The sequence below is a fragment of the Argopecten irradians genome, chromosome 6 (genome assembly GCF_041381155.1).
Source record: "Argopecten irradians isolate NY chromosome 6, Ai_NY, whole genome shotgun sequence".
NCBI lineage: Eukaryota > Metazoa > Mollusca > Bivalvia > Pectinida > Pectinidae > Argopecten > Argopecten irradians.
This window is the reverse complement of record NC_091139.1, coordinates 25,288,495-25,312,325: the sequence shown is the minus strand read 5'-3', so window position 1 is coordinate 25,312,325 and position 23,831 is coordinate 25,288,495. Positions and strand designations below refer to the sequence as shown.

Sequence of the window (23,831 nt, the reverse complement as noted above, 5' to 3'; positions counted from 1 at the left end):
CATATTGTATCATTCAAATATTGATCTAAATGGCAAGGCACACCAGTTGCTGAGTGGTTAAGTAATTTAACATATTCCTCTAGGCTTTGAGTTCTAATCCAATGTTGGGCAGTTGCCAAGAGGGGTTTTATTTGTGGTGAAATACAGTACTGACCGCTACCTCCTAAACCTGGCACTGATTTCTCAAAACAAAAAGCACTGACTTAAGTTAAAACTTACGTTCTTTCCATTATATGACCTATGGTAAAATTAAGTCTGTTTCAAGAAATCAGGGCCAGACATGTCCTTAAATGGCTCATCATATCACGAATAGGACATAACAACAATCAACGTGCAGCCAAATCTGTTTACAGAGACCATCCACAGGGCAAAGACAACATGGTCTTTATAGCCTAGTAGTCTTTATTTCATACACAAGTCAAATTGTATGATAAAAGGACAATTGAGTCCCCAGGAAAATGGTCTTATTAAACAGGTGGTCTTAATTTATATAGAGTTGGTCATTAGGACAGGTTTGACTGTATTAATATAATATGTAAATGCAAAATTATTTACTTGAGGAATAAAAAAGGCAAGTGAAAGATAAAATAACATTGTTTATATAATAAAATTTGTGTGACAAGGTATATGAAAATAGCAATACAATTACTTAGGAAATTCAAGTATCACAGCTATACACAAAATAAATTTCTTAACAATGTAAAAAGTATCAATACATTATAACATTTCCATTATGATTTCCATTACAAGTACCTGTAAGTCATCAACAGGTACAGTATATACTGGTAATATGTCGGGAGATCAATATGTTTAAACAACCAATCTGGATTCATTAGCTATCAGTAATCATAATGAAAATGACATGATATATTGTAGCTAATTAAGGTGCATTCAATTCCTTGTCACAGGACAGAATCTGCAACAATGGTGCAACAATTTCCTGGTATCTAATGTCGCTGACCAATTATAATTCAGTTTGAATTGCTTCCTTATATACCTACTGTAAACCAATCTTTTGAGCCTTCTTTATTGTTAATATATTTAGGAATACATAAATTCATGATAAAAGGCTCTTACAGACAATTGCTCCTTATATGTGCCTCATAAACATGTTTTTACCTTATTATTAATGAATCAGTTGAATTCAAAAGAAATTAAATGAGTACTTGTATCTTGTGAAAATAAAGTGGCATATATAAATGTAACATGTCCTTGTGATGGAACAAAATAAGAAAAAAAAACAAATATTAAAGCAAATCTATTTTCCCGAGCCCTTTCGCAGTTACCGCTGCTCTTTGATCTGTTGTTAAACCTTTTTAACTAGATCCTGATAACACAAAAATCTTGCCAAGTGGTAAGGTGACATTAATCTATGAAACTTGAAATCAGTTCATTGTTACTGGTATATGGCACAGTTTGATATAGTAAGACCATGTCTGTTACTGGTCAAGGCGTCATCTCTTAAGTCTTTATTACAGGTAGTGAAAAACAAGTTCATGGGGGTTCATCCAAGGTCATGTGAGCAAAGGTCAAGGGGAGGTCAAGGCCAACAACAGGTCCAACAGCACTCAGCCAGGCAATGATGTAGTTGCTGTAAAAATGAGACAGAGAATTCAAATACCAATCTTAAAGATGCTCCAATGCCGACAAACCATAACCAATAGCTACCCATCATATGAAAAATAATTGGTGTTTAATCATGTATATCTAAGTCTAATTAATACAAAAAATAATATAAAATAATTAATTTGCTTTTGGTGCATGCGCAATCAGTACTTCATTACATATAGGACATAGTGCCAGAATTATTTTTGATATTGTTATCTTGATGTAAAATTAGAAACTCAAACTTTTCAATGGTGGTAATGGTGTAAGTAAGCAAATCTTTTTGTCATACAAATATTGTAGCTTGCAATTGAAATTAAATATCAATTAGTCATAACATTTCATTCTCCAATTTATACTCATTAAATAATGATGTACAGTGCATATTTATTTATTTTTTTAATGGCTAAAAAGCCTTTAATATCAAAATGGTAATTTGCCCAAATTTTGTATCCAAATCAGTTGATCTCTAAATTGGAAAGGGGGGTGGAGGGGGTCAACAAAGTTAAAAGATTAATTTCTAATAACAATGGATTATCTAAACAGGACCAACAGATAGGTATAACCTAACTGTAATTACATAAAACCATTCCCAGCCTCCATACACACCTGTTGTTACCTGGAGATGAGATACCTGCCACCTGTTCCATCAGATCTGCTGTGTGACACGGGTGGAGCTGGAAGTATGGCCTCCCCAGAATTGGATGTTCCTGTACAAAGTGAATGGCCCTCCATGAATTTATTTATCTGACACAGGTTAAATTGGTAAATTGTGACATGCTTATATAACTTGTGGTTTTTCAATGTTTTGTTCTAAAATTGAATAAAACCTATGAAGCTGCAAGTCATTCAAGAAATATATAAATATAGACAAAATTGTAAATTTTGAAGAAAAGAAAAATTCAATTCAACATGATGTACATACAAAATTGTGTATAATTAATATATCTTTGAACATACTGATATGTATGCAGAGTACATCAACTGATATGTTCCAACAGAAGCCTATGTGTTAATTTCCCCCCCCCCCCACCCCCTGAAAATTCACAATGGACTGTCTTAGTCCTTGATCTAGAAGAGTATAAATGTGTGTTCAGGGGTGAATGAGTTGATTGGTTCATAGGTAGAAAAGTAAACTGTAGGTAGCTGGAGGATCAAGGGACCCCTGGTAGTGTTTACCATTACAGAAGCTGGCATGTTCAGGTGGGGACTCACCTGTAATTAACACTGATATATAGGTAAGTATACTGGAACTGGGTGGAGGATTAAAGGACCCCCTGGTAGTGTTTAGCTGGTGCAGAGGTTGACCTGTACAGGTATGGACTCACCTGTAATTAACACTGATATATATAGGTAAGTTTACTGGAGCTGGGTGGAGGATTAAAGGACCCCCTGGTAGTGTTTACCTGGTACAGAAGCTGGCCTGTACAGGTAGGGACTCATGGTCACCTGGACACCACATCACAGTAACTGTTAGTTACCTGGGCTGGTTTAAGTGGAATTCACTATTATGTGACTACAGGTGAGCAAATTACCCCTCCCCAATAGTAATAACAACTAGTAGGTATTGCTACTTAGGGTATGAGGTTGGGCTAGTTAGTTGGGGTTGGGTGACAGCAGACATGCACTGTATATGACTGAGGATGTATACAGTCTCACCTTGAGTACAGGAGCTATGTATTTGGGATGGGGTAGGTATTGGTTGTGCAGGACATGCACATGTACTATTACCATACTCCTCCCATATTTTTTTGCAGCATCTATATCCATGCAGAACCAGACACCATGGTAGGTGCACACGTAAATGTATAATTTTGTTTATACCAGGTAAATTATATTTTGGGTTAAAATGGAGTTGAGGATTGGTATATGTCTGCCACTTTAAGCACTAGTTTGATGCCCACGACTAGTAATTTTACAGCTGAACTAGTGCTGATTGTAATGAACTAGTCCGATTGGACTAGTGGCTCTCACCCGATTAAAATCGTCAAGTACTATATTTACAAGAGCGGTGGTCAATTGCTTTTTTCAACACATTTTGAGTGCATTCTAAATTTATTAGATTACGCAATTATTTCAGTTTGAATGCATCATTTTGTGGGAATTTGCGTTCACAAAAGCATTCAGACTGTAGTTTGGGTAAAAAAATTGTAAACTGATCATGATTGAAGGGCTGAAGCAAAACAGCTGTATATTCAATTTAGGCTCGTGATTAAATAGTCAGACTAGTGAAATTTTGGGGTTTACTAGTCAAAATGACTAGCATTGGAAAATAATCAATGTCACAGACTGAAGTTATCATATACATATGTACTTGGCTACAGTACTGTATATCAAAAGTATTAACTGAAATATCAATAAATAAAATTAATTTTAGGATTTTAGTTACTTGTAATAATTATATATACTAGCTCATGTAATTAATAATGCATTACTGAAATTAATACTAACTCGACAACAACATATAATTCTTTGAACATGTTTTTTTTAAATTTAAAGATTTGCTTGCAAAAAGATTATTTTAAACATCTTAATTGGAATAACTAGCGATATCAGAGCATACTATATTTCCATTTTTTTTTTATTTATCCAAATTAGCATGCATAAACTAATCTACTTAATAGTATTTATATAGCCAAGGAAAAATACCAAGGAACTGGAAATCTCTCTGTCGTCAGCAAAGGCAATGTAGGAATTTCAAACCTCTATGTACATCTGTACCAGGTGTTTTGTACTCAGTGTTTACCTGTTGTGTGAGAAACGTCCACCTGTCAAGGTGCAGTCGGTCCCTGTACATATCTGGCACACGGCTCCATACTTCCTCTAGGTTCAATAAACTGCCATCTGATTGGATAAAAAGGATCAAATGGTATGGTCGCCAAAGTAGGTTATACACCCTCAATCAAAAAAGGTCAAAATCTACAGCTTTATATTGGTAAATTTTCACATTAAATTGCAAAAGTTACATTACACATAGCTACATTTTAACTTTTATATCACCGTTATTTGGCTTGCACGATAAATGTGATAAATCTTACTGCATATGTCTGTCAACATGTGGCATTCTAAATGTCAACAGGCTTGTGCCACCAACATCCTAAACCTGAATCGGGAATCAAATCCTGATTGGGGGTCAATAATTTGGTTGAAAGGTTTATGGTGAAAATGTCAGACACCTTAACTACTGAGCAAATTCAGTCTCCAATTAGTGACATTTCTGTCAACAAGATCGAAGACATACACTGTAGTACATGTAATCACCTGCTTTGTATATATTGAAGTACAGGACTGGAACATTGTAGCTTTGACTGTACACCACATGGTACTCATACACCAAGTGGACTGGGGCTACTCCTTTGGTGTCGCCGGTGGGATCGCTGCTAGGGGATAAGGTAGAGTTATCTGTCCCTGATTCAAGGCAGCTGCTATCTTCCTCCTCGAGTGACGTTATCTGGTATTAAAGCAGGAAAAGTGTGAGGCATATTACATCATATTCAATCTTTTAATACACCCCTCACAAGATAAGACCAGTTTTCAGATAAAGTGAATCTCTTTTTCTCAAATAATGTGACCTTTTCTTACACCATTTATTGATTTGTCACCAATTTTATCCACGAGAGATTTCTGTCAATCCTTTGGTGTAATAGATTGCACATACTATTCTTTTGAACCAAAGTACATCCTAAATGTATACATATATATATATGCAACATCATCAATACAAGCTGTAAAGCCATGGCAACCATTGTCAATAACATGATCAATTTTGACATACCAGGTTAGGTATATATATACTCAAATTACCAGAGAATTGTCATAACATTAGGCTAAATGTCAGCTTTGTTTTCTTTTATGTGAGGGAGAAAAATAATGAAACATGTGCCTGTCAGATAGAGGGATAACCTCAACCCCTACTAATTGCTGTAACTTTTTTTTCATTAACCACAATTCGCTAATATTCTTGAAAGTTCATGAACTATTCATGAACATTTTCGATTTCATGAATCCAATCTTGCAGGTGTAATATGCATGTAGGATTTATCATTTTAACTTATTCACCCCTGAAACTTTATAATGAACTGTTCCAGCCTGTAAACCAGAAGTTAAAATGTGTCTTCAGGGGTGACTGGGTTAAAGTGGTCACATAGAAAACATGAAATGATGTACTGATAATTTCAAATATCTAGGCTGAACGTGGAAGCTGTCTTCTCTGTGTAAGATATTTTCTCTCTGTGTAAGATATTTTCATTTTCCTTTGTGAGCATGCAAAGAACACAATTTACATACATGCATGTGGTTCGACTTTGATCAAACACTCTTGTCTACTGTGTTTTTGAAGACATCAGGTAGATTCATACTATTGCAATATTATTTGATTTGTGACATCCTAGGTAAATGCTGACGGAGAAATCACTGGAACATCAATTCAAAGATGATTTGTTTTGGCTATCTCAGAACTTATCACCATCACATTCAGTAAATGGTTACCTTTAAACTTGATTCACAGTGACATAATGTTCAGCTATCATGCCTCATTATAGGTAACTTATCGTGTTTTACAGTTAAAATATTCTATTTTGGATTCTTTTTCGGAGCAAATCAAATTTATTTTTTTGGGGGGAGGGGGTGGGGGTGGGGGCTGGTTGGACTGTGTCACTCTCACACACACATAATACCTCATCAGCAGTTGGTCCCACTCCCTGGTCAGTACAAGGCTTGTCCACCACAACACTGACCTTCTTGTACAGGTATACTTGCTTTTTGTTAAACTGGAATGGTGAAAAAAAACTAGAAGTTTAGTAATACGTATCACTCTACGTTACGCTCCAATACAAGATCTAACGATGCCCCGTTCGAGGTCACCTCAGCATGACCTCTGGCCTAGAATCGGAACATCTCGGGACGTATTATAATCAGTTTACACTTCCGAATGAATCAACCACACCGAAGATTCCGTAGGCGACAAGCTGATTGGCTAACCATAGGGGTCATGTTGAGGTGACCCCGAACGGGGCATCGTTAGATCTTGTATTGGAGCGTAATGTAGAATATTATAGTGGAGCGGAATTACAAGTCTAATTTTGATTAGATTGTAATACGTATGTACAACATATTATTATCATTATTGCTTTCAGTACAACAATATTTACAGCAGATTAAAAGATTTTTCAAATTTAGTCTCTATTAAATCTTTGTAATTTAATATCTTTAAAGCAATCCATCAAATGAATCAAATTGATCTTTTATAGTTGTAATGAAGATTTTTTTTAAATCCTTAGTTGAACAAGATGTTTGATTCATTATTTGTATACATCTAATATTTTAGGACATTTTTCTGAACACATGAAAATGAGGATATAAAAATAATTTGATCAAATTATAATACATGTACTGTATGTAGGCACAGGCTTTGATTTTCACTTATTTTTAAGTTTACCAAGGGGGATAACTCTGCCATGCTTAACTGTAAATTATATAGGCCTACAGTACAGATACGTGTTTTGGCATCACAGAGTAAATAAGTTCAATTGAAAGACAGTCAATAAAGGGACAAAGTAAAAGATAATTGCAATATGCAAGTGATCCTTATACACTGGTCATATTATATTAAAATTGACCGTTTTGACCTCAAGAAAATGGTGGTCACCTATAAGGCAGGTTATTTTATAATTTATAAGCAATATGGCACACAAGGAATGGTAAAATAGGTGAAAGAGGAACCAATGTGACCAAAATTGATTTGCACCTTATTATTGATTTTAAAACAAATGACTATAATTAGTATAATATTGTATATATTTATGTATTGAACTGATTCAATTGGCAATTATGGGAGGATGAATGTCAAATGGAAAATGGCTCAGGTGCATTATGTTGAATTTGTCATTGTAAACAATAAATTCTCCATATTCTTCTCTAAAAGTAGTGATTGTTTGTTTGTTTGATTAATTAACGTCCTATTAACAGCCAGGGTCATGTAAGGACGGCCTACCATGTATGCGATGTGTTGCGTTTATGTGTGCAAGGTGCATGTTTTGGGAAACTGCGGTATATTCGTGTTGTGGCTTCTTGTATAGTGGAACTGTTTCCCTTTTTATAGTGCTATATCACTGAAGCATGCCACCGAAAACACCAAGCAACACACCCCATCCGGTCACATTATACTGACAACGGGTGAACCAGTCGTCCTATTCTCTTAATGCTGAGCGCTAAGCAGGAGCTAAAACTACCACATTTATAGACTTTGGTGTGTCTCGGCCTGAGGACAGAACCCAGAGCCTACCTCACATCGACGAGCACTCAACAGAAGGCCAAAAGTGAGGCAGTGTCAAGGGAGACGGTAGGAAGAACAAAGTTAGTTAGGAAGGAGAGAAAAGATAAGATCCTAAATTTAGTCACCTTTTACGATCATGCAATAGGGGCAGCAGGTACATTTCTAATGCCCTACCTGCAAGGTCAAAATGCAATAGGCTTAACTAGGCACCAAGGAGACCCTACATATGAAATTTGAGAAAAATCTGTTTACTTTCTGAGAAATATTAGTAATTAACAACCTTCAATTATCAAAATCCAAGATGACTTCCTGTCAGCCATCTTGTCAACAAATCGGTCACAAAATGCAATCTGCACAACTAGTGACCTATGGGAACCTACAAAAAAAATTTGTTACAGATCCCTTCAGCACATTCTGAGAAGTAGCTGTAACAAATTTCAACCATCAAAATCGATGATGGCTTCCAGTCAGTCATATCTTGTTGATCATTCAGTCCCAAAATGCAATATGCACAACTAGGGACCAAGGGGAACCTACATATGAAATTTGAGAAATATATCTTCAGGACTTTCTGAGAAATAGTGGTAACAATAAAAGTTATTGGATGAATGAATGGACGTACATTTGTCCTGATTTGTTTAATTTTACGTCCTATTAACAGCCAGGGTCATGTAAGGACGTGCCAGGTTTGTTGGTGGAGGAAAGCCGGAGTACCCGGAGAAAAACCACCGGTCAGCGGTCAGTACCTGGCAACTGCCCCACATGGGATTCGAACCCGCATCCCAGAGGTGGAGGGCTTGTGGTAATATGTCGGGACATCTTAACCACTCGGCCACCGCGGCCCCACATTTGTCCTGAAACACAATGCGCATAGCAAGTACTTTCTAAGAAATAGCAGTAACAGAATTCAATTATAAAAATCTAAGATGGCTGCCTGTTGATCCATGTTCAGATCGGTTTCAAAATTTGGTGTGCATAGTTAAACAGCAAGGGGAACCAACAAATGTTTGAGAGATTGGTTTTGATCTTTAACGCAATTTATTAGTTTAACATCCTATTAAAGTCCCATTATGTTTTCTTAATATTTTAAATCGTTAAAAAATACCAAATTTTGCCAAATGATAGAGTTGGTAACCTTATGGCGATACTTCTTAATTAAAAATGCCGTAGACCAGGAGATTCTGTTATTTACGCTCTGTTGGTGCCACAGTCCACACATGGGTAAAATCACACATGAGGGTCGCTTTGTATGATCTTTGACCCCAGGTATGTTTGTCAAGTGATATATGTTGACAGAGGATGCTAATGCATTGTCATCTTATTTTCATCGTTTTTATAAATGAGTCTCTATAAACATTAATTAAAATCCTACTCAAAATCCATGAAGTTGATTACTTAGAAATAAGCAAATATTAAGCAAATAATCAGTTTTGCACACAAGACCATGCAATGCATTCTACACAGGTAAGAGTGAAGCGAGTACACGCCCTCGATTAAGAAGCAACTGAGGGGTATTATCTACTTAGTAATACTTTGCTCTTTTGTAGTCTTTGCGTACAAATGCATCTTAAAGATGCATTTGAGTTGTCAGAATAGAGTATACATATGTATAACTTTAAAGTTGTCAGAATAGAGTATACATATGTATAACTTTCTACTGAAAAAGTGTATTTTTCATTTTGGGAAGAAGAACCAGTTTTATAAGGATGAACATAGTAAAACATTGAATAAATCTAAACATGTTCTAAATTTCCCTGTGGTGTCGCTGATATTTACTTGGTGATCATCAGGGTACCTACAGGAGCATAGGCTATTTTCAGACAAACACATTTACGTGTTCTATTTATATATATTTTCAATATGCATTTTTGTTGAAACTGTACATATTTGAACAAAATTATAATATAAGTAAAGATAAATCTATAAGGATCATTGATATTCAGTTTGTAGAACAATCATAAAAACATCATGGGACTTTAACAGCCAGACTCATTCAAAGATGCATAAGGTTTAACTGTTAGCGAAGGAAAGTGGAGAAACCAGAGAAAAAAACCCACTGACAAGCAGTCAGTACCTGACAACTCAACCACATAGGATTCAAACTTACAACCCAGAGGTGGAGGCCTTTGGTAATATGTCTAAACATCTTTAACCATTAGTCACCGCTATCCCACATAAATTTGAGAGGGATCATTTTAGTACTTTCTGAGAAATAGCAATAACAAACTTCAATTCTAAAAACCAAGATGACTGACAAGTAGCCATCTTGAAACTTGGATTGGTCTCAAAATACAATATTTTACTTGGCACCAAGGGGAGTTTGGATTTATTAGTTTAACGTCCTATTAACAGCCAGGGTCATGTAAGGACATGCCAGGATTGTTGATGGAGGAAAACTGGAGCACCCAGAGAAAAAACCACCGCCCAGCAGTCAGTACCTTGCAACTGACCCACATTAGATTCAAACTCATGACCGAGAGGTGGAGGGCTTGTGGTAATATGTCGAGACATCTTAACTACTCGGCCGCCGCGGCCCCTGGCACCAAGGGGAAACCTACAAATGAAATCTGAGAGAAATCTTTTGATGTACTTTCTAAGAAATAGCAATAACAAATTTTAATTGTCAAAATCCAAGAAAGCTGCCTGTTGGTTATATTGAATCTGGATTGGTCTCAAAATACAATATGTTTTACTTGGCACCAAGAAGAAACCTATGAATGAAATTTCATACATATTCCTTCAGGACTTTCTGAACAATAGTGGTAACAATAACTGTTAACAGAAGGACAGGGGACAGATAAATGGAAGGACCTGCAGACCATGGACAAAGGGAGATTTGAATAATCCATATCTTCTGAATTAAAAAAAATATATATACAATTTTTGAAAAACAATAACTTCTATGGCTTGTTTGATTTCAAGCAACAATTCAGAAATGAAGCAAAGGGTACATAGATTAAGTGATGATCAACTGCACCAAGATGTTTGACAAAAAACAAAGTTTTCAGCTGGACATCCTTGACCATTGGGCAGTGAACTCCTTCACTTAATTAATGAAGTTATACAAACTAATTATGAACAGTTTCTCAACAACATCATGAAAAATATATCACTTCCTAACAAGTGAACAACAAAATAATAAATAAAATACTAAAATCAAGGATGGAGACTCAGAGATACCTTGACCTCAGACATATTGACCTTGACCGATGACACACAACTGACCTATGTTCAGCTCAGTTTTTGCTTAATTCCCTTGCAAGTTTTTTTCCAAATGTAGAATAGAATGTTTCTCTGCTTTTCAAACTTCAACTATCAAAATCCTGTCGGCTAACTTGTTGGCCGATTGGTCCAAAAATGCAATATGCACAACTAGAGCCCAAGGGGAATTTGAGACAGATCCCTTCAGTACATTCTGAGTAATTGCGGTAATAAACTTCAACTACCAAATTCTAAGATGGCTGCAGGGCGGCCGTCTTGCAGGCCGGTCGGTTCCAAAGTGCAATAGGCGCAACTAGGGCCCTACGTGAACCTGTAAAAAAAAGTTTCAGGATAATCACTGCAGTACCTTCCAACAACTAGCCTGCATGAAATCCAATCCTGTCAAGTCCCAGAGTCTTGTTCTAAAACCTGGCAGGGTGAATGAGAAAAGGTTTAAGATCGGGGAAGTGGATATCCCAATATTCACATAGAAGCCAGTGAAAAGCCTTGGCAAGTGGTTTGATGATTCACTCAATGACAGAAACAGTGTGGAAGAGATGAAGAGCAAACAGAGGAATGGATGAAGGCAGTTCAGACGAGTGGACTTACAGGAAAATTCATGGCCTGGATATACAGCACAGCATACTGTCCAAGTACCAATAACATGAACATCTGAAGTGGCATCAGGACGTCTTGGCCTGCCTGGGGACCAACACAAGGCCAAGATGGGGAAGTGGAAACCAACAGACACTTAGAGATATGGCCCAGGCAGAGATTAGATCAAAGGATGAGGAGGCTTGGCAGGTGAAGGCAGCGAGAAAAAAGTAGACATCATCCAAAGTTTGTTACATTTGTTAAGTCTGAAACCCGGAATACAGGAAGCATAGAGGCTGGCGGGATATTCGCAACAGCAGGAGACTGGCAAATGAGGGAAGATATCCAGCAGAGGATGGGTTTCCCAACAGAGATGGCATCAACACCACTCCGCCCAGACATTGTGTTGTTGTCCCATAGCTCTAAGCAGGTAATCAGGGTGGAACTAACTGTAGCATGGGAAGACAGAATGGAGGAGGCTAACGAACAGAAGCAGCAGAAATACCAGCAACTGGTGGAGGAATGCCAATGCCAAGATCAAGGGTGGAGGATCATAGTGGAAGAGGGAGGTGAAGTGGATTTGTCACAAACAACAGTGCTAATCACAAGGTGACGAATGACAGAAAGGCAGACATCGTCACCTGGAGCAATGAACAGGCAGAAAATAGGACAACTACCCGCAGTAATACCAAGCGGAAGGCCAAGCTGGTTGGGCCTGATCAACTTAGCCAGGGCACCCCTGGAGGACGTCATAGAAAGTGCCAAAACTTCTAAGGAAAGATTAACCAACTGGTGAGGGGACTGGAAAGAATTTGGAGTCATCCAGAGTATTCAAGGTATGCAAGAAACTTTCACTATTAAGATGTAGCATATATCACGAGTAACATTAACCATCAAGCAAATAGTTTAACATCTATTGGAAGTCACTTTTTCTATTGTGGGAGACACATGTATAGGGAGTCACTTTTACTATTGAGGGAGTCACTTGAATTGGGAGTCACTTTTTCTATTGAAGAAGACACATGAATTGGGAGCCACTTTTACTATTGAGGGAGTCACTCGAATTGGGAGTCAGTTTTACTATTGAAGAAGACACATGTATTGGGAGCCACTTTTACTAATGAAGAAGACACATGTATTGGGAGCCACTTTTACTACTGAGGGATACACATGTATTTGGAGTCACTTTTACTATTGAGGGAGACACATGTATTGGGAGCCTCTTTTACTACTGAGGGATACACATGTATTGGGTGTCACTTTTACTACTGAGGGATACACATGTATTGGGAGCCACTTTTACTATTGAGGGAGACACATGTATTGGGAGCCACTCTTACTATTGAGGGAGACACAAGTATTGGGAGCCACTCTAACTATTGAGGGAGACACATGCATTGGGAGCCACTCTTACTATTGAGGGAGACACATGTATTGGGAGCCACTCTTACTATTGAGAGAGACACATGTATTGGGAGCCACTTTTACTATTTAGGGAGACAAATGTATTGGGAGCAACTTTACTATTGAGGGATACACATGGAGCCACTCTTACTATTGAGAAGACACATGTATTGGGAGCCACTTTTACTATTGAGGGAGACACATGTATTGGGAGCCTCTTTTACTACTGTATTGGGAGCCACTTTTACTATTGAGGGAGACACAAGTTACTTTGGGAGCCACTCTAAGCACTATTGAGGGAGACACACACACATGCATTGGGAGCCACTCTTACTATTGAGGGAGACACATGTATTGGGAGCCACTCTTACTATTGAGAGAGACACATGTATTGGGAGCCACTTTTACTATTTAGGGAGACAAATGTATTGGGAGCCACTTTTACTATTGAGGGATACACATGTATTGGGAGCCACTCTTACTATTGAGGAAGACACATGTATTGGGAGCCACTCTTACTATTGAGGGAGACACATGTATTGGGAGGCACTCTTACTATTGAGGAAGACACATGTATTTGGAGGGAGTCCACTCTAACTATTGGGAGACACATGTATTGGGAGCCACTCTTACTATTGAGGGAGACACATGTATTGGGAGCCACTCTTACTATTGAGGGAGACACATGTATTGGGAGCCACTTTTACTATTGAGGGAGACAAATGTATTTGGGAGCCACTTTTACTAATTGAGGGAGACACATGTATTTGGAGCCACTCTTACTATTGAGGGAGACACATGTATTGGGAGCCACTCTACTATTGAGGGAGACACATGTATTTGAGCCACTCTTACTATTGAGGGAGACACATGTATTGGGAGCCACTCTTACTATTGAGAGAGACACATGTATTGGGAGCCACTTTTACTATTGAGGGAGACACATGTATTGGGAGCCACTCTTACTATTGAGGGAGACACATGTATTGGGAGCCACTTTTACTATTGAGGGAGACACATGTATTGGGAGCCACTCTTACTATTGAGGGAGACACATGTATTGGGAGCCACTCTTACTATTGAGGGAGACACATGTATTGGGAGCCACTCTTACTATTGAGGGAGACACATGTATTGGGAGCCACTCTTACTATTGAGGGAGACACATGTATTGGGAGCCACTCTTACTATTGAGGGAGACACATGTATTGGGAGCCACTTTTACTATTGAGGGAGACACATGTATTGGGAGCCACTCTTACTATTGAGGGAGACACATGTATTGGGAGCCACTCTTACTATTGAGGGAGACACATGTATTGGGAGCCACTCTTACTATTGAGGGAGACACATGTATTGGGAGCCACTTTTACTATTGAGGGAGACACATGTATTGGGAGCCACTTTTACTATTGAGGGAGACACATGTATTGGGAGCCACTCTTACTATTGAGGAAGACACATGTATTGGGAGCCACTTTTACTATTGAGGGAGACACATGTATTGGGAGCCACTCTTACTATTGAGGGAGACACATGTATTGGGAGCCACTTTTACTATTGAGGGAGACACATGTATTGGGAGCCACTTTTACTATTGAGGGAGACACATGTATTGGGAGCCACTTTTACTATTGAGGGAGACACATGTATTGGGAGCCACTCTTACTATTGAGGGAGACACATGTATTGGGAGCCACTTTTACTATTGAGGGATACACATGTATTGGGAGTCACTTTTACTATTGAGGGAGACACATGTATTGGGAGCCACTTTTACTATTGAGGGAGACACATGTATTGGGAGCCACTCTTACTATTGAGGGAGACACATGTATTGGGAGCCACTCTTACTATTGAGGGAGACACATGTATTGGGAGCCACTCTTACTATTGAGGGAGACACATGTATTGGGAGCCACTTTTACTACTGAGGGATACACATGTATTGGGAGTCACTTTTACTATTGAAGAAGACACATGTATTGGGAGCCACTTTTACTACTGAGGGAGACACATGTATTGGGAGCCACTCTTACTATTGAGGGACAATGTCCACTTATATTGAGCATTTTTACTATTGAGGAAGACACATGTATTGGGAGCACTTTACTATTGGAATACTATTGAAGAAGACACATGTATTGGGAGCCACTTTTACTATTGAGGGATACACATGTATTGGGAGCCACTCTTACTATTGAGGGAGACACAAGTATTGGGAGCCACTCTTACTATTGAGGGAGACACATGCATTGGGAGCCACTTTTACTATTGAGGGAGACACGTGTATTGGGAGCCACTCTTACTATTGAGGGAGACACATGTATTGGGAGCCACTCTTACTATTGAGGGAGACACATGTATTGGGAGCCACTCTTACTATTGAGGGAGACACATGTATTGGGAGCCACATGTATTGGGAGCCACTTTTACTATTTAGGGAGACAAATGTATTGGGAGCCACTTTTACTATTGAGGGATACACATGTATTGGGAGCCACTCTTACTATTGAAGAAGACACATGTATTGGGAGCCAATTTTACTATTGAGGGAGACACGTGTATTGGGAGTCACTTTTACTATTGAAGAAGACACCTGTATTGGGAGCCACTCTATTGGGAGCCACTCTTACTATTGAGGGAGACATGTGTATTGGGAGCCACTCTTACTATTGAGGGAGACACATGTATTGGGAGCCACTCTTACTATTGAAGAAGACACATGTATTGGGAGCCACTTTTACTATTGAGGGAGACACATGTATTGGGAGCCACTCTTACTATTGAGGGAGACACATGTATTGGGAGCCACTTTTACTATTGAAGAAGACACATGTATTGGGAGCCACTCTTACTATTGAGGGAGACACATGTATTGGGAGCCACTCTTACTATTGAGGGAGACACATGTATTGGGAGCCACTCTTACTATTGAGCCTACTATTGAGACACATGCATTGGGAGCCACCCTTACTATTGAGAGAGACACATGTATTGGGAGTCACTTTTACTATTGAAGAAGAAACATGTATTGGGAGTCACTTTTACTATTGAAGAAGAAACATGTATTGGGAGCCACTCTTACTATTGAGAGAGACACAAGTATTTGGAGCCACTCTTACTATTGAGGGAGACACATGTATTGGGAGTCACTTTTACTATTGAAGAAGACACATGTATTGGGAGCCACTCTTACTTTTGAAGAAGACACATGTATTGGGAGCAACTCTTACTATTGAGGGAGACATGTGTATTGGGAGCCACTCTCACTATATTGAAAGAGACACATGTATTTGGAGCCACTCTTACTATTGAGGGAGACACATACTATTGAGGGAGACACATGAATTGGGAGCCACTTTTACTACTGAGGGAGACACAAGTATTGGGAGCTACTCTTACTATTGAAGAAGACACATGTATTGGGAGCCACTCTTACTATTGAAGAAGACACATGTATTGGGAGCCACTCTTACTATTGAGAGAGACACATGTATTGGGAGCCACTCTTACTATTGAGAGAGACACATGTATTGGGAGCAACTCTTACTATTGAGGGAGACACATGAATTGGAAGTCACTTTAACTACTGAGGGAGACACAAGTATTGGGAGTCACTTTTACTATTGAAGAAGACACATGTATTTGGAGCAACTCTTACTATTGAGGGAGACATGTGTATTGGGAGCCACTCTCACTATTGAGAGAGACACATGTATTGGGAGCCATTCTTACTATTGAGGGAGACACATGCATTGGGAGCCACTCTTACTATTGAGAGAGACACATGTATTGGGAGTCACTTTTACTATTGAAGAAGAAACATGTATTGGGAGTCACTTTTACTATTGAAGAAGAAACATGTATTGGGAGCCACTCTTACTATTGGAGAGACACAAGTATTTGGAGCCACTCTTACTATTGAGGGAGACACATGTATTGGGAGTCACTTTTACTATTGAAGAAGACACATGTATTGGGAGCCACTCTTACTTTTGAAGAAGACACATGTATTGGGAGCAACTCTTACTATTGAGGGAGACATGTGTATTGGGAGCCACTCTCACTATTGAAAGAGACACATGTATTGGGAGCCATTCTTACTATTGAGGGAGACACATGAATTGGGAGCCACTTTAACTACTGAGGGAGACACAAGTATTGGGAGCTGCTCTTACTATTGAAGACACATGTACTTGGAGCCACTCTTACTATTGAAGAAGACACATGTATATTGGGAGCCACTCTTACTATTGAGAGATTATATGAGATGAGCACTTTATATGAGAGACAACATGTATTGGGAGCAACTCTTACTATTGAGGGAGACACATGAATTGGAAGTCACTTTAACTACTGAGGGAGACACAAGTATTGGGAGTCACTTTTACTATTGAAGAAGACACATGTATTTGGAGCAACTCTTACTATTGAGGGAGACATGTGTATTGGGAGCCACTCTCACTATTGAGAGAGACACATGTATTGGGAGCCATTCTTACTATTGAGGGAGACACATGAATTGGGAGCCACTTTAACTATTGAGGGAGACACAAGTATTGGGAGCCACTCTTACTATTGAGGGAGACACATGTTTTGGGAACCACTTTTACTACTGAGGGATACACATGTATTTGGAAGTAGAAGCACAGTAGAAGCAGAAGTACAGTAGAAGAAGCCAGCTAATATATATAGAAGTGGAGTATCTTTCGTCAAATTATATTTGACAGATTTTATCTTATCCAAAATACTTTTTAGAGTGTATCTGAAAGGGTATAATCAAAATTTTAACAGAGATGTGTATTGCAATTAATGTTTTATACACAATATAACTATGTATATACATGTACTACATTGTATAAATGTTACATTGTTTATGATGAAAATTATATTACAATGTACAATTAATTCAGCATTGTATTCAACATTACATGTTTAATAGCTAAATGGTGCAATTAACTGTCAAAAGTGGCATAGCAGAATACATCAGTAATTATTTATTGGTGAAACCTGGAATAACAAAGAGTGTGTTTTTCCAGACAAGACAGTCTAAAAATGATGAAAAAAATAACTATGATACATTAAAGTGGTTTTTAAAAATCCTTGCCTTATAAAATAAACCACAATGAAAGAAATTCGACTTTATACAATAAAATGGGACTAGAACGTGTCCGTATCTGCATTGTGATCATCAGCAGAAATGAGAACAATGCTGTGCATTGGACCATGAGTTCCTTTACCGTCACCGCGGGTAAAAAAATCATCGTTTGTTTTTGAGACAGTCCCCGAATACCGTAATGTAGTTCGGATTCCCGATCGATAGATACGTGTAGAAGGGTTCCGAACGAGTGACAAGAGGGTTGGAAGCAGGTACTCCTCTCTCCACCTTGGTGGTGGAAAACGTTATATTACCAAAGAAAACATGCTTATATGATGATAATCGGGTTTAGACATACTATAGATTCTCGTAGTTCCCATGTGTCTCGATTCTTTGCATTCAAAGTCAAGAAATGTTGGGTAAAGCGCAAAAATTCATCTTCAGAAATCAAACCTGCCGCCATGATGTTAAGAATAATGTACGTGGGAGGTGTAATGAACAGCGGATTTTGTTCGTTCTGGGGGTCAATCAATGTATCAGTCATCTGCTACAGGCGCAACTAGAAAAATATAATCTAACAACATTTTTCACCGTTATGTATGGTTGGATTCGAATAAAATAAATGTATTATAATTAAAACTTTAAAGGAAATGGATATATTCTGGCGTTAATATAATTTTTATATGCGTGAACTGTAAATACGTTCTCCTCTTGGGGGCCTCCCTGACCTGAACAAGTTTCTAGATCCCCATATCTATTGAGCTAAGCCTTGGGTATGTAGGTCACCACTATATCGCTTTATTATTTAAAAATTTTGTTTTAGGCATGTTGGTACGAAAATATAGAAAATAAACAGTATGTAAGTAAAACGATTGTTTTAATGATAATAGAAGAAAACAACCCCAGCTTGGACGTTCTGGTGTCACTTTTCTCGACGGCAGTGAAAATTTAATTATTGATCGGCACTGGAGTCGCAGATCGATGAAGATGCTGAAATGGTTTCGCTCTTCCCTCGAATAACATCCATCTAAACCTTAATCTGAACAAATCACCTCCCTTAAATGACCTATGATATAAAAAATAAGAAAAACAGAAATTTACTAAATGTTGATTTTAAAAAGGTTGAACGAATCGAGATATTTTGTTATTGTTTTTACTCTTAATTTTTATTATGATCAAAATTTGTAAATATTACGATACATCAAAAAGTATACAAAATTTATATGAATCATTTAAATTAACTATTTTATATAATAATTTTTATAGTATAATATGTGTCCAATGTGTATTAAATTTATAGCATCAGTATGTTCGTGTAAACAACATCAGCATACACCTATGTTCGTGGGGTCAAACAATGCTATCCACGTCCCGAATATTTCTTACTCGAACTTCGTCGGTTGGAAATAAATATATCAGCTTGGTAATATTGGCAGAGAGCCAACCAGTCTTTGTCGCTGTAACGCACAATGTTTCAGTAGACGGTTTCCAGATACCCCAGTGCTACTATAATTAACTAACTAATCGGCGTGCGCCTTTCGACAGCCCTACTTCACGTTTCCACGACTACGGGGTCAGTGTCGCCCTTGATGACTTGACAGGTGCATGGCAGTTCAGCTCCCAGCATGTACGCCAAAGGAAAAGGATCGACTGTACCCTCCGATGCACAAGCAAGAGAAAAGTAAGTGAACTAAAATCATTTTCCGAATTTATGGCTTCGATGGAACATGCCAATGACTCCTTTTGATTTTTTTCGGTGAAAAATGGCTGATATGAGTTTATTTCTGCAGTATTATCCACCTGCGCTTAGAGGGATGCCCCATTCAAATAGAGCCAGAATGGCTGTTCCCGTTATTAAACGTACCCAATCAATGGCGGTGAAATCGCATGTGGAACTGCCCAAATGTATTGTGTTTTTGCGGTATTTACGTCAATTTGAAATTGTATAAGCAAACAGTGATGTAAAATAAAGTTGTTAAAAGCTATTTATAAGATTTGATTGCATATAATAATTTTTAAATGCCGGTAAACGGTTCGAGCCGGCAGCATGTGTCGGGCACTTGGCCAGTTTGTCCATTGTGTCCAATTGTAAATAAACAATCTGTTCTTGCATTTCCTTGTCTGTCTGTTCTTTGCAGGTTAGCCCTTTATGTATATGAATACCTTCTTCATGTCGGAGCACAGAAAAGTGCACAGACGTTTTTGTCAGAAGTAAGTATTCGTCATGTGCCCGTGATAATTCACCTGTATGCGCGTGTATACATGTGTGTGAAACCAGCTGATGACTTGTGTGTATTGTGAAAGCAGACTCTGTGCATGTGTCAATCACCTATCAGTAATTTCGTGAAAATTACACACAAGTCATCAGCACCATTAGATATTTTGATACTATAATATAATTTTTACATTAAATTGAAATATAACACTAGAACAATATGTAAACAAATTAGAAATATTGAAAGTAGTTCAAGCTAACATGCATATTATGATAAAAAGATATTATGACTTCCATTTTAGGTTAGGAGTGGAATAATTAGCAAAGACAATGACATGTGGGTATGTAGATTGAACATTCCCACAAGACATACCCATTCTCTCAATTTGATAATTCAGTATTCTTATTTTGAAAATTTTGTTTTATAAGAAAAAATATTTTAAAATTTCAATAGTTCATTGTGGTTGAATATCTTGGAAGTCTTGTTACACAATGAACATTTCCCTGAATTTTGTTTTTCTCCATTTCAGATACGATGGGAAAAGAATATAACGTTAGGGGAACCGCCTGGGTTTTTACACTCTTGGTGGTGGTAAGTAAATTTTTATTAATTCTTTATAGTTACATAACTAGGAACTGTTTGATGCCATAAGTATATAAAAAGGAAATATAAATTTCTCTGAAACAGAATTTTTCCTGGTCTTGACTGATAACTAAAGAATTGGGTTACTTATCGTGATTAAAAGAGGTTATGTTTGTTCAGATAGGGAAATCCCTTAAGTGCTTCAACCAGGGCTAAGAAGACCAGATTATAAAAGCATATTTCACAATTAAATTGATTAAATATTTGTAACTACTACCACAACATCTTGGCGATGATGTAGAGTAAATTTAATTGTTACAATCCTTCCCTTGTAAATTATTTCCTTATATTGATAAAGATGTACATGTACCCGTGCAATTTTTGCCATGCTGACCCTTTAATGTCATTATTTACTTGTTGATATATAAATACCGTCATCTGTCCTGTTAATTGATGTTGTTTATCATCAGACTGTTTACTATGTTATCCACCAACTGTCTTGTTAACGTACGTTGGATCTACACTAGTAAATTAATCGGGTATCCTAATTGCTGTCACTTTAACAGGTATCCTATATTTATTTGGTTGCCCTTGCCCAAACTTAACATATGTTCACACCTGTCCCAGGCTTATCACTAAAACCAATGGCTATCACCCTCAACCGCCATGTTACTTTTGGACGTAACCTATCAATGTTGCCCTCGCCCTTCCTATGGATCTCTGTTGAGTTGTTTCCATCATCTTTCCAGTTAGCCAAGCTATGATTTTGCACATGCTTTCACCATAGGCCTATGGTAATTGTCATCATTCCTGTTGGCCTATAATGGTTGTCCTCACCAGACCTGTTGGCATATGGTGGTTGTCCTTACCAGCCCTGTTGGCTGTCCTAACCAGCCCTGTTGGCCTATAATGGTTGTCCTCACCAGCCCTGTTGGCCTATGGTGGTTGTTCTCACCAACCCTGTTGGCCTATTGTAGTTGTCCTTACCAGCCCTGTTGGCCTATGGTGGTTGTGCTCACCATCCCTGTTGGCCTATGGTAGTTGTGCTCACCAGCCCTGTCTGCCTATGATGGTTGTCCTCACCATCTCTGTTGGCCTATGATGGTTGTCCTTACCAGCCCTGTTGGCCTATGATGGTTGTCCTCACCAGCCCTGTTGGGATATGGTGGTTGTCCTCACCATCTCTAATGGCCTATGGTGGTTGTCCTCACCATCTCTAATGGCCTATGGTGGTTGTTCTCACCAGCCCTGTTGGGATATGGTGGTTGTCCTCACCATCTCTGATGGCCTATGGTGGTTGTTCTCACCAGCCCTGTCTGCCTATGATGGTTGTCTTCTCCAGCCCTGTTGGCCTATAGGGGTTGACCTTATCAGCCCTGTTGGCCTATGGTGGTTGTCCTCACCATCTCTGTTGGCCTATGGTGGTTGTTCTCACCAGCCCTGTCTGCCTATGATGGTTGTCAGTACCATCCCTGTTGGCCTATGGTGGTTGTCTTCTCCAGCCATGTTGGCCTATAGGGGTTGACCTTATCAGCCCTGTTGGCCTATAATAGTTGTCCTCGCCAACTGTGTTGGCCAATAATGACTGTTCTTACCAACCCTGTTGGCCTGTAGTGGTTTTCCTCACCATCCCTTTTGGCCTATGGTGGTTGTGGTCACCAATCCTGTTGGCCTGTAGTGGTTGTGCTCAACGTCCTTGTTGGCTTCTGATGGTTGTGCTCACCATCCCTGTTGGCCTATGGTAGTTGTGCTCACCATCTCTGTTGGCCTATGATGGTTGTCCCCACCATCCCTGTTGGCCTATAATGATTGTTCTTACCAACCCTGTTGGCCTGTAGCGGTTTTCCTCACCATCCCTGTTTGCATATGGTGGTTGTCCGCACCAGCCCTGTTGCCCTATGGTGGTTGCCCTCACCAACCCTGTTGGCCTATAATGATTGTTCTTACCAACCCTGTTGGCCTGTAGCGGTTTTCCTCACCATCCCTGTTTGCATATGGTGGTTGTCCGCACAAGCCCTGTTGGCCTATAATGGTTATCTTCAGCCTTGTTGGCCTATGATGGTTGTCCTTACCAGCCCTGTTGACATATGGTTGTTGTCATCACCAACCCTGTTGGCCTATAATGGTTATCTTCAGCCTTGTTGGCCTATGATGGTTGTCCTTACCAGCCCTGTTGGCCTATGATGGTTGTCCTCAGCAATACCGTTGGCCTATGGTGGTTGTGCTCACCATCCCTGTTAGCCGATGGTGGTTGTCCTCACCAATCCTGTTGGCATATGGTGGTTGTCCTCACCAGCCCTGTTGGCCTATTTTGGTTAGAGCTGTTATCATATATCGGCATCGCGATATATCACGATTGTAGAGAAGAGACGACGATATCGTTAAAAAAACTTATATCTACGATATCGTCGTCAGCCGTAACCCATCATGTGTTAGTTGGAAAGGAAACAAAAACATTGCACAGTCGGACACAGACAGAATCTGATTGACTTGTAAACAAACATCTAATTAAAAGTATCACAAATAAACATTCGTTCATAATGGTTATCCTCACCAGCCATGTTGGCCTATAATGGTTATCCTCACCAGCCATGTTGGCCTAGATGGTTGTCCTCACCAGCCCTGTTGGCCTATAATGGTTATCCTCACCAGCCATGTTGGCCTATAATGGTTGTCCTCACCAGCCATGTTGGCCTATATGGTTGTCCTCACCAGCCATGTTGGCCTATAATGGTTGTCCTCACCAGCCATGTTGGCCTATAATGGTTGTCCTCACCAGCCATGTTGGCCTATAATGGTTATCCTCACCAGCCATGTTGGCCTAGATGGTTGTCCTCACCAGCCATGTTGGCCT

At 38.9% G+C, this 23,831-nt stretch overlaps 2 protein-coding genes across 12 annotated transcripts in view; one reads left to right on the top strand and one right to left on the bottom strand.

Moving 5' to 3' along the window:
* Window positions 1-1,220: 1,220 nt before the first annotated feature.
* On the bottom strand, window positions 1,221-18,660 carry LOC138325434 (ubiquitin-like-conjugating enzyme ATG10). The gene is made up of 6 exons (XM_069271104.1): window positions 18,538-18,660; window positions 6,282-6,374; window positions 4,867-5,056; window positions 4,352-4,449; window positions 2,215-2,315; window positions 1,221-1,591 (listed from the first exon to the last, which is right to left on the bottom strand). The coding sequence occupies exons 1-6, from the start codon at window positions 18,640-18,642 to the stop codon at window positions 1,495-1,497; spliced, it is 684 nt and encodes a 227-aa protein (XP_069127205.1). The 5' UTR covers window positions 18,643-18,660; the 3' UTR covers window positions 1,221-1,494.
* A 1,045-nt stretch (window positions 18,661-19,705) lies between these two features.
* Window positions 19,706-23,831, top strand: part of LOC138325431 (single-stranded DNA-binding protein 3-like) — a 105,193-nt gene continuing 101,067 nt past the window's right edge. For 7 of the 11 annotated variants that reach the window (XM_069271092.1, XM_069271097.1, XM_069271096.1 and 4 more), the window contains exons 1-4: window positions 19,707-19,860; window positions 20,318-20,390; window positions 20,697-20,735; window positions 20,925-20,986. In XM_069271092.1, coding sequence (XP_069127193.1) covers window positions 19,805-19,860; window positions 20,318-20,390; window positions 20,697-20,735; window positions 20,925-20,986 — 230 coding nt within the window. In that variant the 5' untranslated portion in view covers window positions 19,707-19,804. Of the gene's footprint in view, window positions 19,861-20,317; window positions 20,391-20,696; window positions 20,736-20,924; window positions 20,987-23,831 lie in introns of all 11 variants that reach the window. The other 4 variants (XM_069271100.1, XM_069271093.1, XM_069271095.1 and 1 more) reach the window with 3 other exon arrangements.

What these genes read in the sequence shown, in the direction of transcription:
- LOC138325434 (XM_069271104.1), bottom strand. Translation starts at nt 18,642, where the DNA reads ATGGCGGCAGGTTTGATTTCTGAAGATGAATTTTTGCGCTTTACCCAA. An exon ending in TGGGACCAACTGCTGATGAG is followed by an intron (nt 5,057 to 6,281) that starts GTATTATGTGTG and finishes CTTTAATACCAG; the next exon opens with ATAACGTCACTCGAGGAGGA. An exon ending in CTTCAATATATACAAAGCAG is followed by an intron (nt 4,450 to 4,866) that starts GTGATTACATGT and finishes TTATCCAATCAG; the next exon opens with ATGGCAGTTTATTGAACCTA.